Raw genomic sequence first — 16,825 nt, forward strand, 5'->3', positions numbered from 1 at the left:
ATCCAGTAAACCTTCTTTCACATGAATATCACAATATCAAGGTAATGTTTAATTGTGAAAGTGACACTTTTAAGGTTACATAAACATGGATCGTCAACTGTACAGATAGTTCATTAAACAATGTGATATCACACACATGGGATATTCTGTGTTGAAAAAAGATTTTGTCTATGTAAAATGTTCTATTTATTCAAAGGATGCTTGTTCTTTGATTTAGTTTGTAAGAAAAGAAACATCAATACTAGTTCAGCTGTGGTTGGGACTATTTTTTAAGCACAACAAATGAAAGGTACAACATCTGTCAGAATGAATGAAATTATTTGTTCTTTCCATTAGATGGCAGTCATTATATTGATGTGGCACAGTCAAGGCTTGTGTAGGAGTAGTGTTGGCACAGTCAATGCTTGTGTAGTAGCAGTGTTATGGGAATTAGACAACACTGATTATATTAATATGGCACAGTCAAGGCTTCTGTAGTATTAGTGTTTGGGAATTTGATGACATTCATTATAGTGATATGGCACAGTCAATGCTTGTGCAGTTGTAGTGTATGGGAACTAGATGACAATCATTATTTTGATATGGTACAGTCAAGGTTTGTGTAATAGCAGTGTTGTGGGAATTTGACGACAATCATTATATTGATGTGGCACAGTCAAGGCTTGTGTAGTATTAGTGTTGGGAAATTTGATGACATTCATTATAGTGATATGGCACAGTCAAGGCTTGTGCAGTAGTAGTGTATGGGAATTAGATGACAATCATTATACTGATATGGTACAGTCAAGGCTTGTGTAATAGTGTTGTTGGAATTTGACGACAATCATTATATTGATATGGCACAGTCAAGGCTTGTGTAATAGTGTTGTTGGAATTTGACGACAATCACTATATTGATATGGCACAGTCAAAGTTTGTGTAATTATAGTAGTGTTATGGGAATTAGATGACAGTCATTATATTACTATGGCACAGTCATGGGTTGTGTAGTAATAGTGTATGGGAATTAGAGGACAGTCATTATATTGACATGGCACAGTTATGGCTTGTGTAATTATAGCAGTGTTATGGGAATTAGATGACAGTCATTATATTGATACGGCACAGTCATGGGTTGTGTATGGGAATTTGAGGACAGTCATTATAGTGATATGGCACAGTCAAGGCTTATGTAGTAATAGAGCATGGGAATTTGAGGACAGTCATTATAGTGATATGGCACAGTCAAGGCTTGTGTAGTAATAGTGTATGGGAATTTGAGGACAGTCATTATAGTGATATTGCACAGTCAAGGCTTGTGTAGTAATAGTGTATGGGAATTTGAGGACAGTCATTATAGTGATATGGCACAGTCAAGGCTTGTGTAGTAGTAGTGTATGGGAATTAGATAACAATCATTATATTGATATGGCACAGTTAAGGTTTGTGTAGTAATAGTGTATGGGAATTTGAGGACAGTCATTATATTGATATGGTACAGTCAAGGCTTGTGTAGTAATAGTGTATGAGAATTTGAGGACAGTCATTATAGTGATATGGCACAGTCAAGTCTTGTGTAGTAGTTATGTATGGGAATTAGATAACAATCATTATACTGATATGGCACAGTCAAGGTTTGTGTAGTAATAGTGTATGGGAATTTGAGGAAAGTCATTATAGTGATATGGCACAGTCAAGGCTTGTGTAGTAATAGTGTATGGGAATTTCAGGACAGCCATTATATTGACATGGCACAGTTATGGCTTGTGTAATATATCAGTGTTATGGGAATTTAAGGACAGTCATTATATTGATATGGCACAGTCAAGGCTTGTGTAGTAATAGTGTATGGGAATTTCAGGACAGCCATTATATTGACATGGCACAGTTATGGCTTGTGTAATATATCAGTGTTATGGGAATTTGAGGACAGTCATTATATTGATATGGCACAGTCAAGGCTTGTGTAGTAATAGTGTATGGGAATTTCAGGACAGCCATTATATTGACATGGCACAGTTATGGCTTGTGTAATATATCAGTGTTATGGGAATTTGAGGACAGTCATTATATTGATATGGCACAGTCATGGGTTGTGTAGTAATAGTGTATGGGAATTTGAGGACAGTCATTATAGTGATATGGCACAGTCAAGGTTTATGTAGTAACAGTGTATGGGAATTTGAGGACAGTCATTATAGTGATATGGCACAGTCAAGGCTTGTGTAGTAGTAGTGTATGGGAATTTCAGGACAGCCATTATATTGACATGGCACAGTTATGGCTTGTGTAATATATCAGTGTTATGGGAATTTGAGGACAGTCATTATATTGATATGGCACAGTCATGGGTTGTGTAGTAATAGTGTATGGGAATTTGAGGACAGTCATTATAGTGATATGGCACAGTCAAGGTTTATGTAGTAACAGTGTATGGGAATTTGAGGACAGTCATTATAGTGATATGGCACAGTCAAGGCTTGTGTAGTAGTAGTGTATGGGAATTTGAAGACAGTCATTATAGTGATATGGCACAGTCAAGGCTGGTGTAGTAATAGTGTATGGGAATTTGAGGACAGTCATTATATTGATATGACACAGTCAAGGTTTGTGTAATAGCAGTGTTATAAGAATTTGACAACAGATAAAGTGATAACTTTAAGACTTGGAGTACATTTCTTTTAAGCATGAGATGAAGTGATGATTGTCTGACTTGGTGTACATTACAGTGAGATAAAGTGATAATTTTTAGTATCGGTGTACATTACTTTTAGGCATGAGATAAAGTGATGATTTTATGACTACATTACTTGTAGGCATGAGATAAAGTGATGATTTACTGAAACATACATCATTATTGTTTCATCAAACCTTATATTATCTCCCACTTTAGCATTGTGGTCAATGTTCTATTACTGTAAGATGTTAATCATATGAAAATAGCCAATTTTATGTGATTCCAAGTCCAGAACACTGTTTACCACACACGACTTTTCAGTGACTATAGGTGATTGATAGAATCATTTGCATATGATTCCAAGTCCTGAGTATTGTTTTACTACACATCACTTTCAGTGACTATAGGTGACTGGCATTGTAATTTGCAGGTGATTCCAAGTCCTGAGCACTCTTTACCAAACACGTGACTTTCAGTGACTATAGGTGGTTGATAGAATCATCTGCAGTCATTCCAAGTACTGAGCACTGTTTTACTACACATAAGACTTTCAGTGACTGTAGGTGATTGATTGATAGAATCATTTGCTTCATGCTTATTGAAATCTTCCATCTGTGTATATATGTAATAGCACAGAATGCAATAATTTCAATATACAGTAATCCCCTTAATTAAGAACCACCACTGGGACTGAGAAAAAGTGGTCTTAATTTGGGTACGGTCTCAGTTCTGATGAAAAGGACTAAATATATTTGCTTTTTGGTAAAGGGATTTATTTACTTCAATTGTCAAGCATTCATGCCCAGCTTCATCTACAGGTATTTCAATTGCCTTTAATTGACTTGTCCTTGATATAAAATAATGGCACAACATAATCAAGAGTTAACTAAAGATCAATAGACTGCAGCTCACCAGTTACTTCACTCATGCATGCTGTTGGTATAACAGCTAAATTTCCATAACTGGAAAGTGTTCTGGGCAATTGGGGCTGAACAATGTCATTACAGTTCTGAATTGGGGACTGGTCGCAATTGTGAAGATTAGATTACATCTAACACAATACAACAAAAGTTGAAACTGTGAGAAAGTGGTCACAGTTGGGGAGTGGTTCCTTTGGTGGTGGCTTGAAAAGGAGCTTGTACAGTAATAAATTTACAAGGGAAGGTACTCATTATAAGGACACTAGACCACATCCTCTTCATCAAAGATGTCTCCAATAGTGCTGAACACATCACAGTCTCCTTTATGGACAGTTTGGCTCATTACAGTGTTTATATTAAACTTCTCCTCAGCTGCCTTCTTATATGCTGCATTGCTTAGAACCTGAGCACCATGACAGTCCTCCCCAGCCACACCCTCCTGTTTCTGCATCTGTACATGTGATATTACCTCTTTCATGACCGTCGCATATTTAACTGGTGGCTCTTTCTTCTGAAATGATGTATAATTGGACAAAATTTTAAATTACTGTAAAAACACAATTTTTCATCGGCATGACTATTTTAGAACCAGATCAGACAAAAGTATATTCATATTAAAATGATCAATACAGATGCTGCAAGATGTGTATTATCAATGAGCAAATAATAAAAACTTGTATGTCTTAAATTACTGAATTTACTGACTTTGTTAAGATCAAATTAAGCAAAATTATCATGATGTACAATGATAGCTGACAATACATTCAACCATTTGACTTATTTAAATTAGTTTTCACAAATTTGAGATTGCAACTTCACTAAATTTACATACCATAATTCTACCATAATTTCATGCTTGATGATATTAAGCCCATCTATTATTTGTACAATAAACAAATGTTCATTTAGGAAAGCCTTTTTCTGACAATGAACATTGCCCTCCCTAAAATTCACAAATACAGCATACAATAAATTTTACTTAATGATGGTAGTCTGGGAAACATCAAAGCATTAGTTCAGGAGAGATATTTTACTGTGCAAATAATTTTAATAGCCATCCACATGTTATTTCATCAGTCCAAACCCTTATCACAATTTTAACTGACATACGACTTTCAAATGTGATTCTTCAGTACAAGTCCTGATCACTGTTTTACCTCATATACGACTTTAAATACAGTACTTTGTTAAAAGACCTATAAGCAATTAATAAAAAAGGGCTGTTAAAACACCTATAGGTGATTCATAGAAGGTAGGGCTGTTAAAACACCTATAGATGATTGATTGTAGGTAGGACTGCTAAAACATCTATAGATGATTGATATTAAATTGGGTTGTTAAAACACCTATAGGTGATCAGATATTAAATAGGGCTGTTAAAACACCCATAGGTGATTGATATTAAATAGGGCTGTTAAAACACCTATAGGTGATTGATGTTAAATAGGGCTGTGAAAACACCTATAGGTGATTGATATTAAATAGGGCTGTTAAAACACCTATAGGGGATTGATATTAAATAGGGCTGTTAAAACACCTATAGGTGATTGATATTAAGTAGAGCTGTTAAAACACCTATAGATGATTGCTAGAAGGTAGGGCTGTTTAAACACCTATAAGTGATTGATAGGTGGTAGGGCTGTTAAAACACCTATAGATGATTGATAGGGCTGTTAAAACGCATATGGATGATTGATATTAAATGGGGCTATTAAAACACCTATAGATGATTGCTAGAAGGTAGGGCTGTTAAAACACCTATAAGTGATTGATAGGTAGTAGGGCAGTTAAAACACCTATAGATGATTGATAGGGCTGTTAAAATGCATATGGATGATTGATATTAAACGGGGCTATTAAAACACCTATAGATGATTGCTAGAAGGTAGGGCTGTTAAAACACCTATAAGTGATTGATAGGTGGTAGGGCTGTTAAAACACCTATAAGTGATTGATAGGTGGTAGGGCTGTTAAAACACCTATAGATGATTGATAGGGCTGTTAAAACGCATATGGATGATTGATATTAAATGGTGCTGTTAAAAAACCTATAGTTAATTGATAGATTGTAGGGCTGTGAACAGACCTATAGGTGATTGACATCAGACAGATTTGTTAAAAGATTTATAGGTAATTGATACAAGGTAGGTTTGTTAAAAGACCTATAGGTGCTTCGTAGATAGTAGGGCAGTTAAAAGAATTATCGGTGATTGATAGAAGGTATGGCTATTAAAGAGCTATAGGTGTTAAAAGACCTATGGGTGATTGACAGATTGTAGGGCTGGTAACAAACTTATAGGTGATTGACATAAGATAGGTCTGTTAAAAGATCTGTAGGTGATTGATAAAAAGAAGGGCTGTTAAAAGACCAATAGGTACTTGATAGATGGCATGGGCTGTGAAAGACAATGCTGAAGAGGCCCCAGGTGGCTGAGTTGTGCGTCTGCCAACTCACCTCTGTCCACATATATTCGAGTCTCAGGATCTATTATTCTTTGTATGTGAGAGAGCTTGCCAGTAGCTTCCAATGAGTCAGTGGTTCTTACCGGGGCTTTTCTGGGTTCTTCCTCCACCAGTTATACTAGCCACTATGTATAGCCTATCATGTGCTAAATAATGACATTAAACCCACAACAACAACATTGTTGAAAATATAAAGTTATTATATTACAGTGTACTGAGGTTTAAATAAAGTCATATAATCCTGTACCAAAATAAAACCATCAGGAAATTGTATAATTATGATGAGTTCATGATACAGAGTAACATTTTATGTTACATTGTTAGATATAAAGAACATGTTTCTCTTGAATCGCTCTAAAATTTGCACATTCATATCCACAGTTTTACATTTTGTACAGGAGCAGACTTGTAAATAAAAAGTGAGCCGTGATATTTGGACAAAAGGATCATGTGATATTTAAAGCAGAATCCAGGAATGCTTATGTTGGCATAAATAACTATTGTTGCAGCATTTATTATATACAAGATGCTGCAGATAACTAGTTCAGTATAATTACCACACAGTTTGAATGCAAATCTATGAACACTAAATGTCAGGTCATAAAAAGCAAAAATATGTATAAAAGGTGTTGATTAAACTAAAAAGGTTTAGATGGCCATTTTGTCTTCCAATTTGTAATAGATAAAGGCAAATTCTGGTTCTTAACTCAGCCGAAGTGTATTGCTGTAGGAAAATTCGTTTGTCTGAATGGACAGGGTAAAAATACATATTTTAACTATTTTAAGTATACTTGCTAATTCACAAGCTAGATTTAGACTGGTAGGGAATAATTATGCCCAAAAACTATGGTAAAACATTTGAGGAAGTGAAATTTTGGGGCAACTTTAGAAACTTGGCAACACTTAACTCATTACATTACAGATGATGGTACATGTGTGTTGTGTGAAATGGACCTAATGATGGTGCTAATTTAATAAGAATCTATTATTTGCACCTTATAAATAGTGTTCATGTGGTGCCACACTTGGAAATAATTGTTTTTAAATAACTCTGTAGAGTTTTCAAGTGTAAAAAATGAACCTGTAGATTGAAACTTTAGTTTACCCTGTATTTGTAAAGCCAGAATGCTAGATGTTCTATTGGGTCTGCAGGAAGTTTGTATAATAAATCGACGATGGCATTTGCAAGACAATCCCCCAGTTGCTGTTTCACATAATCAGCATAATCTCTACCTGGAAAATAAATATATCCATTAAATTCCTACAGTTAATCTTTTTTTCTCCAGTTTTGTATTTATAAAAATTAGTTTTAGCAAATGTTAAAAATTCTCAGTCTAATTTCTGTTGGCACATTTAACTAGCTGGGATATTTTGGTTATTAACAATACCTCCTGAAAAATGCTTCTTTGTTGTCTATATTTCAGATAGAAATGTACACCCTCATTCTTTATTGTCTATATTTTGGATAGCAATTTACACACTGATGTCCATTTCTGTCAAGAGCCAATTCTGGCCCGTACATTGGATGGTAGGGTAGGTGAGCACATCATGTATGCACATTCATGTACTTGAAGTAGGGGTTATTTCAAAATAGAAAAATGATAGTTAAAACATGATAATGACAGAAGGTTAAAATTAAAGACTCATATAGTGAAATGCACATTTTATAATGTGCCTGTGCAAGTAAATAGATGGCAATACAATAAACAGTGGTAATTAAAATGACATACTTGGAAAATTGAACATTTATGCCAAAAGAATAATCATCTGTGATACAATCCATGTAATGTATGCACCTCATGACCAGTTCATGACTTGGGTGCCTTATGATTATCATCGATGCATGTCAGTTTCAGGTAAAAGTTGGTAAATAATATATGTGTACAAAATATGCATGGGATCAAATTATACTGTCAGAATATCACTCTTTATGTGAAGTACAACCATGCAACTTTCTCATTTTAATTCTATATGTACCCAAAACTAAACACATTTTTCTGACAAGTTTATATACTTTTATCCTGGTAGTTTTGATCTATTAGAAGGAATATTCATATTTTATATTGACTTATAAGTTGTTGATGGTGGGTCCAAGTAACTCAGCCTTGGCACCAAATATATGACCAATAGAGCTAAAACTGAAAAGATTTAGTTATTGCATGAAAAAATTTCAGATCTCATATGTAATTATGTACACATCAAACTTTTGGTATTTGTGGTATTCAAGATATTCTTGGGTTATGGATTCTGAGTAAAAGTAAGAAAAATAAAGATAATAGGAATTAAACTGAATGTAGATTGAATCAAACCTGCATACAGCATCCCCTCTGGAGATTGGCTTATTATGGTCTTTATAAAGTCTTTTTATACAGGTATGCATCATGTGATAACAATGAGAAGAAATGAAGAACTGCAGATAGATGTAAGACATACAAATGAAGTGGAGGATATATAAACTACTGTATGATTAGTTGGAGACAGAGAAGGAAAATACATTGTTAATGGTGATATTTCATCTCAAAGACATTTAAATGACAGCCTTCCTCAGTATTACTAGTGTTTGGTATATGAATTGTACATACAAATCCTGGGGATAACAATAAATACACTGGTCATGTTGAGCTTGTGGTTACTAAGGCTGGTTTTTACAATTATGTATATCCAGGAGATCCCTCATTTGGCTTAAGTTATAATTCAGTCCTAGATTGCCTTAATCATGTTTAGGAATAAAATGTAATGAACTGACCTTACAGTAGTAAATAGTAAAATATTCTTCTTGAAGCAACTTAAGAAGTTTATTTGGTTCAGATATTTTAACATAAGTATTTATTGTACAAGTTAATAGCTTGCCTCTTTTACCCAAAATCATGGTTGAGCAGTAAGTCACACCACTAGACCAACAAGTAGTTCTCTACAATTTTTTCTGACATTACGGGTGGCAGAAACCAATGATGCTTTGCACTATTTTTCCTGGAGTTTTCAGCCTTCAGCTCCAACAGACTGTCAGGATGCTCACTTCCATGCAAGTGTAAGTAAACAATTTTGTGGTCAATAACTGATGGATTCACAGGTGTTCTGTTCTGATGGATTAATACTAAATTAGTGACTGTTCTGGAGGATTTAATTGTCGCAGAATTGTAACCGAGTGGGTTCTTGGACCAAATGAACAAGCCAAACACAATGTGGGAAAGATGGAAATTTATGAATGAATTAATAATGATAAATATATGATAAAAAAAATACAATTGAAAATAAACAAAACAAACGTTAAATAAAATGAAGTGCAGATCCAAGAACCCTCATGGACTGCACTTACCCCTTAAACAGTATTTTGTTCAACAAGATATTCACAAAATCTCGAACAAAATTATAAAGATTCAAAAATAATCTTATACAAGATTCAGAATACTCTTGACACACCTAAAGATTCAAAATAATCTTTGACACAACTTAAGATTCACAATAATCTTTGACACAACTTAAGATTCACAATAATCTTATCACGACTAAGATTCACAATAATCTTATCACGACTAAGATTCACAATAATCTTATCACGACTAAGATTCACAATAATCTTATCACGACTAAGATTCACAATAATCTTATCATGACTAAGATTCACAATAATCTTATCATGACTAAGATTCACAATAATCGTATCACGACTAAGATTCACGATAATGTTATCACAACAGACAGCGTTGTTCTGGAAGCTCCAGATGACTCCAAGAAACTTTAGATGGCTACGTACAGCTTCGGACCGCTCTAGTTATATTCACTATAACATTTCATAGACATTCACGGCTACAAACACGGTCAGCTACCATAATAGTCAGCTACTATAACAGTTGGCTACAAACAGTCAGCTATGAACACAGTCAGAATCATCTTCAAACACAGAAACATCTTCAAACACAGTCAGAAACATCTTCAAACACACAGTCAGAAACAGCTTCCAACACAGAAACAGCTATAATAAAACCAAATGGGACATAATAGTTTCTGTATAATTTCTAGATACATGATAATACTTTTAAAAAAATCTGCGTTGTAATAAACACATTATTATGCGATAACACAGTACAAACCAAATAAGCTTCACCTATCAAATAAAAAGAATGTAAATTTAACACTTACCCCTATGGCTGGAGAAGAAAGGAGAGTGTATACTCTTTGACATGATCCAAAAACGACCACTGTGGTTTTTCGTGATTCATCTTACTTAAATCCATAGGAGAGTGAGTACAAGTTGGGGTAGAATACCCATGCATATCATGTTAGTCATGATACCTGACACAAGTAATCTGTGGCTAGGTACATGTTAATACAGTCGCTTACCTGGAAAAACACATTCACCCTATATAACGTTGTACACATGTACAACGAGAAATAGTCTAATTGTTTTTAAGACAAAACCAAGTTATTTCTTTGCCTAATTCTGTGACATTAATGCCATGCGTCAAAGGAAGAGGAATTTTACTTACTATCCGCATATAATGGTCAGTCAAAATACATTTATTAATTACTAGCAAGATGCCAATAGTTCAACACAGCAGGAGGCTTAAAACTCCAGCACAAAATAGTGCCAAGCATAACTGGTCTACTGCCACCAGTAATGTCAGAAGAAAACAAAGGCAGAGAACCAGGCGGTCTACACACACGGCCACCATACACATCAGGGTTGATGTCTTACACTGTCCGACTACCTAAATGAATACCTTTCATTTATCACCTACCATTCATTTTATATCCACGCCCTGTTCAAGAACAGAACTTAATAAAGTTCCACGAACATTCCAGGCAATAGGCTAGCATTGTGTCTTTTTATATGTTTGACATATCCAGGAAATGGTAAAGCATGCCATGTGAGATGAAATTAGACATTTTAAATTTATAGGGAGAAAGTCTGTAAACTAAATATAATTAGCATGCAATATGGGCTACAAATCAGTTCGTGGAACGCTGCTCATCTGGTTTGGAAAGCACGTCCATCGTAATTCCAAAGAGCACTGGCTCTAAACTCTGCACTATGATTGGTTGTTGCTATAAACTCAAGGAGGCTTGCATATGAAGAATATATATATGTAAAAAAAAGTCATGTTTATAGCAAACCATTTATCTGTTAAGCATGAAACGAAGAAATATGCAATAACATTAAATATATAATAAATACTTTTTGATCTATATTTGCATTTTATAAATAATATGAAACATTTCGTACAACCTATATTTCTCAATTTATTACTGCTCCCTCACGAAGCCTCAATTGGATTACGTTTGCCTTCTTTGCATCGTGGTTGTCCGTTAACTTTAATTTTTTTGTCAACGTGTCCTTCAAGAAGGTTAATTTACCAGAATAAATTGAACATGAAGAAATTAACATAGTTTTATTTTCATTTAAGTATACATAATTTATTAATTATTAAAATCTGTAGAATATATTATTAAATATTAATTTTAGGAACCCTGGATTGCGCTGTGACAGTTCACTAATTTAATTAAATTAGCATGCAAATCTACACAGGGTAATATATATATATATATATATATATATATATATATATATATATATATATATATATATATATATATATATATTGCGTGTCTTGTCTCGTGTGTAGAGTATTATTGGAGGCCAGGGTACCACGCTAGATTTCAGTGAGATTACTGGAACGAAACGAACTAAATATAACCGAAACGAAAGTTAACAAAGGTGTAACTTTAAATACATGCAAATTTATTTAATCTACTGTTAAAAATATCATTTATACTGAAAATTGTTTAAAACATAGCAGCAAATCAAACATACTCTTTATTGAAGGACAATACACAATTTAATGAAATAAAGTTAATGTCAAGCCCACATGTGATCTGAGGTGAACTATCATTTCTTTCTTTCTTAATTGCAGTAATAACAAAGAACACTAATAATAATAATAATAATAATAACAGCAACAATAATAAAGAACAAAGCGTAATCATTGATCTATCATTCATTATACAAATAACACTTAGACAAAGGGTCCGAATACATTTCATTTTCAGTCAGGATGGGCTAGAATTAAAAAATAACGATACTAAATTCATCACCCAGATATATTGAAAACAAATATTTTCGGTCCGACTTTAAAGTAAAAGCATTACTTTTATAATTTATATTAGTTGAGCTCCCTTTGCAATATAATGTGATTTTTAAGTTTTCCTTACACCATAAGAGAAACTACTTTTTAAACTTTGGGGGGGGGGGGGGAGCGAGCCTCGATATTGTTGCTGTTTTAATTTCTCCCCTAAACAGGTGGACAAAATTTTCTTAACCTGATTTGCAAGAGGGAAAATCCCATTTAATTAGAACCATTAAATCAGTTGAACACAATTATCTTGAGATAAAAAAAAAATTGCATTTTCCGCCCTGGTTTTCGAAAGATAATTCTGCCCCACCCCGTCGCTAATATTGTTCATTTCGGTTCGCCGTTCTTGATTCATTCCGGTTATAGGCCCTATCGCATAGTAGGTGGAAAATGAGAGTTGGCTGCATGCTAGTTATTGCAGCTACTCTGAGTGTTGCCACATATGTGGAGGATCATTGCGCTGATCAGGACAATGAACAATGTCGATCAAAATCCAAGAGTTCACATGAGAAGGACAAGTATTCTAAAGGTTGACGGAATAGTTAACAGTCATAACCAGCAAGCTTATTTGGACTGTCCCCGAATTGGACCAGGCTTATTCGGAAGAAATTACAGGCTTTCCGAAAGCCAGGCTGATTCGGACCATGTGAAATGATATTAGTTTCGTCTTAGGTCTAATTGCGACAATTACAGTTGTTTCAAACTTCATTTTGACAGTTACGTAGAAGAGTTCCAAAATGCATTTAAGGAAACAAAACCCGCGATTTTAGGGTCTTGGAACCACTAAGAAGCACTGAAAGGGTATATATGCTCGAAACTGGGCAGAAAGAACATTGTAAAGCATTAAATTACTCAGGAAAATCAGAAATAGTGCTGAAATATAGCGATTAATATCGTTAATATGGACCGTAACGAAACAAATTGTATTTTGTGCATCAGGAAAGACAACTCTGTTTAGGCGTCGTTTTACCAGTCGGTTTAGAAGATACATGCAGCTGAAGAATGTTGATTTTACAAACGTCATGGTCGATTACGCAAATACCCACAATACAACGCACACACACCTTGCTCAGCCATTTTGATTCCCTAAAACCTTTGTCAACATCAGTCATCACAAATATTAAATAGAAATAAATTTTTTTTATTTAACTGTTGATAAAGAATTTACTTCCTTGAAATGATACAATGATTATACTTAGAATCAGGTGTCCCTAAAGCACGTGAGACAAAATAAAAAGCTGGCAGTTCTGTGGCTTATATCGAAAGATGGAATAGTAAAGTTGTACTGCTTTCATGCATTTGCTGTAAAATATAAATGTATTAATTCTTGACAAATGGAAAACATTGCGTCTTTAATATTTTTTATGATGTGCCAATGCTGTCATCTTCAAACAGTATTTCTGGAAAATGATCTTTGGGATGCAATAGCAGTTACGGAATTAAAATTTCATAGCCTTTTTATTATGCCAGAACTTTTTTCGTGAAAGCTAGTACTTATTCTAAAAACAGCTGACACACCAGTCTTAATAACTTTGGTCAAATTTGTAGATGAGTGGAGATGATGGATAGAGGATGATAATAGATGAAAGTGAGGACAGTTCAAAGATTCAATGTATTCAAATGAAACATGCCTAACTGAACATGACTTTGTGTCAAATGTCAAAACTGAGTATTCTTGAAATGCTTTTATAAATATGAAATTATATATTAACAATTGGCTTTTTAACTTTAATGATCATCAAATGATTGATCTCGGCCGAGAAAATTGAAAATCATTACATGTTTCTACTTGTTTGTGTATCCATTTGTTTATGCATCTGTTTATGGGTATACAGGGATGGTCCTGGCTTTTAAAAAACTGTCGCCAAAAAAATCGCCAACCTCAATATTTTGTCGCCAATTTTCAAAAAGTGTCGCCAAAAAAGTAGTGTACATTTTTCCAAGTGTTAATTTAGTCTATTAATGTAACAGGCAATGAAAATTACAAAAGATGGATTAGTTAATACTTTAATTACAACAAGCATTAACAAAATGTTACAAAGTGTTACATGAAGATCCGTCGCGATTTTAGGGCTGCCCACTTGTTGAATGCAGTTTCAAAGTCTAATTTTTCACATCTGTACATGCTAATTCTCATTAAATTCTCGAGAGATGAGATGCAGAGCTTATTTCTGATGTCAGTTTTTATGAGGTTCATCTTACTGAATCCACGTTCACAGTCCTCAGTGCTGACATGTGACACCAGTAGCCTCTCAGCAGCCCCCCCCCCCCCATGGCTAGCTTCACAAAGCTTGTAGCGAATTGCTTCCTAAATCCCAAGAATGATCACTGAATGCTGTATAAATTTTCTCGACAAGAAAAAAAGGATCTCCATTCCCACGAATGAAACTTACACGAGTCAACACCTGGCAATATTGGACCGTATATATAAGCGTAAATTCACACCAAATTTAGGGATTCTTTCACTTCTGTATTTTGAGAAATAAATAATTATTATTAATTATGCAAAACTGTTTTTTTTTGCTATTTCTTGTTGCGGAGTTTAAGTCTCTGCAGCCGTAACACGGGACTGATGGCAAAAGGAAAAGATCAATGAGTAAAATGCTGCACTGGCGACAGATGTAATTGTGATTGAGATTTTTTCCATTTGCTTTGTATTTATACACAGTAGTCGGTACTTCAAAGGTTATCAGTTTTCTATGAAGGTTCAGCAAAACTATTGTATTGGTATATGTATAAAAAAAACAGAAGGATTAACCATACAATTAATTGTATCTGTTCTATTCGCGTCTTCAGAAGTTGGTCAGTTGTAGGTATAGTGCGGTAGCATGATTGACTGTATCGCAGCATACAGTACTCAGCCCAGATGTCAGCATAAGCAGATTATGATGTAACAATGCACTGTAAAGATAGGGTTGTCAATAAGAACAAAGGATCGTTTGTGTAACAGATTGATTCCAATGCATTGCTTAGTCAAGTTTGTGGCTTCCTTTCGTTCTGGCTTTAAATTTATTCAGTCCAAATCCATGATTGTATGTACAAATTAAATAACCAAAAAGTATGTCGCCAAAAAAATCGCCAGATGGGATATTTTTGTCGCCAATAAGGACAAAAAATCGCAATTTGCGACATTGGCGAAGCCCAGGACGATCCCTGGGTATATTTGTTTATGAAAGAATAACAATAATGGTTAAAATTTTAATTTTTTATTTGGAAAAAAAAGGGTAGTCACAAATTTGGTCTTATGCGTTTGACATGGGCAACAGAATGTGATGTATTATGATATCCTTATGCACAAAAATGAGACATGCCTTCATAATTATGTGGGAAGAACAATATTGTTTGGTGCCAGTTTGTGTGGCTAGGGAATCAAAATGGATGTGGAAGTGCACATGTGTTGTGATGTCATGTGAAATCAATACATAAGATTATCAGTTTTCCTTGGGTTCCATTTTACAGCAAGCTTCAGTCTCAGGTTCATGGACTCAGTATTGTTGTTTGTCCATAGTTCATCTTTCTTGCTGATGCAGTTGTTGGCAATTTTTCTTTCTGAGTATTTTTCATAGTATTGAAGAAAGTGTTCATGTTCATATTGCAGACTTATTTGAATTTCTCATTTCTGTCATCAATGTCATTTCTGTCATTTGTGTAGGCTACTTGTTGGGCCAAATATCTCATTGATAATTCTTTGTCTTTCATTGGATGTTTCTGGCATTTGTCAGTTATCTGCTGCTTGTCTTTGATATGCTTGGCACAGTTTCCTTTTTGCCTTGTCATGTCAGCTGTCAGCTTGTCATCAGAGCCTATCAACATTTGGGAGAAAGACGTTTTGGCTGTGAACATTAAGAAGGAATCAGTTCTTGGCAAATTCATAAATTTGAATAGCAATAAAGCAATATCATTAATATTTGCTTTCATTTTCAGTTTACATTTTTTGAAATGGAGAGTGCTCAGTCAAATATGTAAATTAACCAGACAATAAGGGATGAAATAGTTATATCATACATGCTTTATTTAATTAATCAAGATGGAGAAAATGAAAAAATGCACAAAGCCAGTGCTTGACAGTTTCAATTTGAATATAACTATCCAAGTGAAGAATTAAAAAAAAATGATGTAATACTATGCTAATATTACGGGTCAAAATTTTAAAGATATAGTTCCATGGAAATATCTTACAAACAATAATGTTGTTGTTGTTGTGGGGTTTAACGCCATTTTTCAGCACACGATAGGCTATACATGGCGGCCAGTATTAATGGTGGAGGAAGAACCCGGGAAAACCCCGGAAAGAACCACCGACCCACGAGAAGCTACTGGCAAGCTTTCTCACATACCCACATTGGCTGAATCTTAGACTCGAACCGCTGCAGACAGAAGTGAGATGACAGTGATCCGTAACGAAGAACGCTTTAGACCACTCGGCCACTCAGGGCCCCCACAAACAATAATGTGAAATACCTTTATTTATTGAAATTGATTATACACCTGGCTTTATAACAACTTTTTTACAGAACTGTTTGTATTGCTTCAATTAAAAACAATTTTTTTTACAAGGTATGGGAATGGAACTCATATTTTTCCTTTCAATGCTGTAGGTTTTAATCCCGGACCTGCATGTGAAAAAAAGCTAGGTATTAGGCTTGTCATGGGCC

At 34.5% G+C, this 16,825-nt stretch overlaps 2 protein-coding genes across 2 annotated transcripts in view; one reads left to right on the forward strand and one right to left on the reverse strand.

Moving 5' to 3' along the window:
* Nucleotides 1-2,644: 2,644 nt before the first annotated feature.
* On the reverse strand, nucleotides 2,645-11,040 carry LOC149796183 (uncharacterized). Its single transcript, XM_089966130.1, has 3 exons — nucleotides 10,775-11,040; nucleotides 7,145-7,268; nucleotides 2,645-4,087 (listed from the first exon to the last, which is right to left on the reverse strand). The coding sequence occupies exons 1-3, from the start codon at nucleotides 10,783-10,785 to the stop codon at nucleotides 3,839-3,841; spliced, it is 384 nt and encodes a 127-aa protein (XP_089822256.1). The 5' UTR covers nucleotides 10,786-11,040; the 3' UTR covers nucleotides 2,645-3,838.
* Nucleotides 11,041-12,497: 1,457 nt separating this feature from the next.
* The window catches only part of LOC149796184 (protein O-glucosyltransferase 1-like), a 49,238-nt gene continuing 44,910 nt past the window's right edge, over nucleotides 12,498-16,825 (forward strand). The window contains exon 1 of the mRNA XM_089966132.1: nucleotides 12,498-12,699. Within this exon, the coding sequence (XP_089822258.1) occupies nucleotides 12,561-12,699 (139 nt within the window). The 5' untranslated portion in view covers nucleotides 12,498-12,560. The remainder of the gene's footprint in view (nucleotides 12,700-16,825) is intronic.

The sequence above is a fragment of the Sinohyriopsis cumingii genome, chromosome 7, assembly GCF_028554795.1.
Source record: "Sinohyriopsis cumingii isolate HCF-2022 chromosome 7, ASM2855479v2, whole genome shotgun sequence".
NCBI lineage: Eukaryota > Metazoa > Mollusca > Bivalvia > Unionida > Unionidae > Sinohyriopsis > Sinohyriopsis cumingii.